The sequence below is a fragment of the Eurypyga helias genome, unplaced genomic scaffold (genome assembly GCF_000690775.1).
Source record: "Eurypyga helias isolate BGI_N326 unplaced genomic scaffold, ASM69077v1 scaffold40199, whole genome shotgun sequence".
In the NCBI taxonomy this organism is placed as follows: domain Eukaryota; kingdom Metazoa; phylum Chordata; class Aves; order Eurypygiformes; family Eurypygidae; genus Eurypyga; species Eurypyga helias.
Window position 1 is genome coordinate 2,272 of NW_010270897.1, and position 2,991 is coordinate 5,262.

Sequence of the window (2,991 nt, forward strand, 5' to 3'; positions counted from 1 at the left end):
ATAACTGGTTTTCTGTAGGCACTGAGTGGTGCTCTCACGTTTATCGCTCGCTATTTCAGGCACGAGCAGGCAGTCACACGTACCTTATGCTGTTGCCTGAGGAAATTTTCCGTCTCCATGTGGATTCGAATCTCCTCGTCGGTTTTCCTCCTCAAGTCCTGCGATCAGCGCAGCCAGAAGACACGAGGGGCAGCGTTAGTGCCTACGCGTGTGCACGCACGTGCAGGTGAAAGCTGGTGAGCAAGAGCGCAGCAGCTCTCCGCGTAGCCCGCAGACATTTTCCCCAGTGACAAAATTAACTGAGGCTCTCCTTGCCCCTGGGCCATCCGTGGAGAAGGGACAACTAGGTCAGGCCTTCATTGGTCCAAAAAAAAAAAAAAGCTTGCAAAACCAGAACTGTTTTCTAGCCCAGTTCAGCTTATGGGCGTGCAACAGCCCCGCTGTGGGCAGTGGCCTGGTAACTGCGCCCCTTGAATGTGGGGACGGCATGGTGCTCTGAGTGGTAGTAGTTTGAGCGGTCCCTGCCTCCAGCCGCTGTCTCCTGCAGTTGGCAGGACCGTACAGAGAAGAGAGAAAGATTTCTAACCTGGGTGAGTTTCCTGATCCAGTTCAAACGGTTGTGGTAACCGTGATGGAGGACAGAAAGGGCGTGTGGGGAAAGAGGGAGGACTCCTTCCTTACTAGCTGGAGCTGCTTTCCAGTAGGGGCCATGGGGAAGGGCTCACCTGAATTTCCTTGTCCAGGACACTCTCTGCGTTGCTGCACTTCTTCTGGGTTTGGTGGACCTGGAGGTCTGTGCTTTTCTTCGTGTAGGAGCTCTCCGTGTTTGCTTTGGCCTTCATCTCTTGGAGCTCGTCTTTGAGGTAGTCGATCATAGCGTCCCGGTTCTAGTGGAGACAGAAGAAGCACAGAGGCAAGGCTGGAAGCTGAGGTGAGCTCACTTAAATCTCTCCGCTCCCCGATAAACTCAGAAGAGACAAGGCTATAGGCTTCACACTTGCCCTTAATGTAGCCCCGTTTCAGCCTCTGCTTCAAGGGCAGTTTGACCTGTAACCCGTACGGCAGCAAACCCACCAGCGAGGAGCGATTGCCTCTGGAGAGGGCGGAGTGATGAACAGAGTGGGACAAGAACCAGGCCTTCTGGTCTCTGGCCAAGGATGGATTCAGGCATGCTTATTATAAGCATGAAAGAGGCCAAATAATTTCAGCTGCCTAAAGCTAGGCTTTACCAACCCCTTGGATTAGGCCTTCTCAGTGAGTGAGCGTCTGTAAGAGGAGAATGCCTCAGCCCCATGTATGCCAAAGTTTAATTTCCTAAAATATACTCCGCTCCTTGGGTTCATTTCTTTCTGGTTATGCAGCAACTGTATAAACACAACCTTAGGGACTGGTGAAAATCTAATCTTGACTCGCTCACAGTTCTGCCATGAAATCTCACCAGGTAGATGGTGCCTGCTTTGGTGTAACAGCGTAGATGCAGGGTGAGGAAGCAGTGCCAAGGAGAAGCTGCCTCCGAGCTCCCAGCCTCTCCCCCATGCCGCCTTCTGCAAGGGAGCTGAGCTTTCCTGGGGGAATTCTGTCCCCAGGAGCTCCCCCATGGGCAAGAATCCTGAGCCAACATGCCCTGTTTGTCTGGCTTTGGGAGTGTGCTCAGGAAGCGCGGTACATTGGCTGGATTTGGGATTGTTGTTCACTCCTTTTTAATGCGTTTCTTTGAGTAACAGATAAAATGTTTGTTAATCTGGGGTTGGAACTTGGAAGAACCGTAAAACAAAGAACTCCAGACTTGTGTGTTAAGAGTTACAAAGATCATCAAAGTCTCCTGTGCAATTAGGCAAGATCAGGCTTAATGCCTCTGGTCTGGCGTGGATGTCTCGTCACAGCCTTTCTCTGCCACGCGGCGACGGCCTGTTCACCGCCAACCTTGCAGCTGAAGGTGAAACACCAACGTGCTGCCACTTAAATGGTTTGAAGCCCACGTATCTTGTCTCTGAAGCACCCTCACATTCCTTAGCTGTGTAAACATGGAAAAATGCCACAGGAAGAAGCCAGCTCAACAGCGCTACGTTTAAAAGCCTCTGCAGCGTGACTCATTTGGAAAAAGTTTCCTTATAAGAAGAGTTTGGAACAGTTAAAAGGAAAATCCTTCCCTCTGCACCCCTTGTCAGACACAATTAGGAAGAGTAAAGTGTATTAATAAGGCTCAGGACAATTAGGAGCCTTGGCTGATGTTGTTTTGTGGGTTTAAAAGCCATGCATTCACCTTTTTTTGAAGGTTTCCAACATCAGATACTGGTTTGTGGCCGTCTCGTCACACGACTGCAGCCAGCTACAGACGTGACCTGTTAAGGTTTCTGGTCATGGCCTTCATTTTCCCTGGAATGAAATTTTGGTGAGCATCGGGAGGGGTTGTGTTCCTGGCCAGCGGACATGGGAGGCGACTGTCCCACTTCATTTTGAGATTGCCTTCCTGTGTCACGGTGGAGTCGTGTCCAAATGGAGTGGCTGGTGGAGAGATGCTCGTGAAAAACACCCGTTTTTGGGTGGCACGCAAAGCAAAGTACTCGGCAAAGCCGAGGGCTGCTGGTGTCGGGGCGTTACTGCTGTCTGCTGAGGATCTGCAGGCAGGGCAGGGAAGAAGGGTTCAGGCTGGGTTACAGAGCACTCCGATATTAGAGAGGTGGGGCAGAGCATGAACCGGGTTACTTTCTCTTGTATTTTAGCAAAGCAGAGGGAAAAGCGCATCTGACGCCTCTGCCGGGGTGGAGGGTTTGCCGTTGGGATGCGGTCTGCGGCGTTGTAAAGCATCATCGTTAGAGGTGGGGAGTCTGGGGGCTCGGTTACACGATCCAAAGCAGACGGGAAGTGAAATGCAAAACCCCGCTGGTGGTTTACAGCAGCACATTTGCTTGCAGAGGGAGAGTTGGCTGCCGGCGCGCGGGCAGCTGCTGCAGCCCAGCCGAGCTCGGGTACTGGCGCCGCCGAAGGGGG

General features: G+C 52.1%; 1 protein-coding gene across 1 annotated transcript in view; it reads right to left on the bottom strand.

Moving 5' to 3' along the window:
* IQCG (IQ motif containing G) overlaps positions 1–2,991 on the bottom strand; it is a gene marked incomplete at its 3' end in the record, with an annotated part of 15,119 nt that overhangs the window by 1,573 nt on the left and 10,555 nt on the right. Inside the window, exons 5-6 of the mRNA XM_010158625.1 lie at positions 726–887; positions 84–158 (exon numbers count right to left, since the gene is read on the bottom strand). Of these exons, the coding sequence (XP_010156927.1) occupies positions 84–158; positions 726–887 (237 nt within the window). The remainder of the gene's footprint in view (positions 1–83; positions 159–725; positions 888–2,991) is intronic.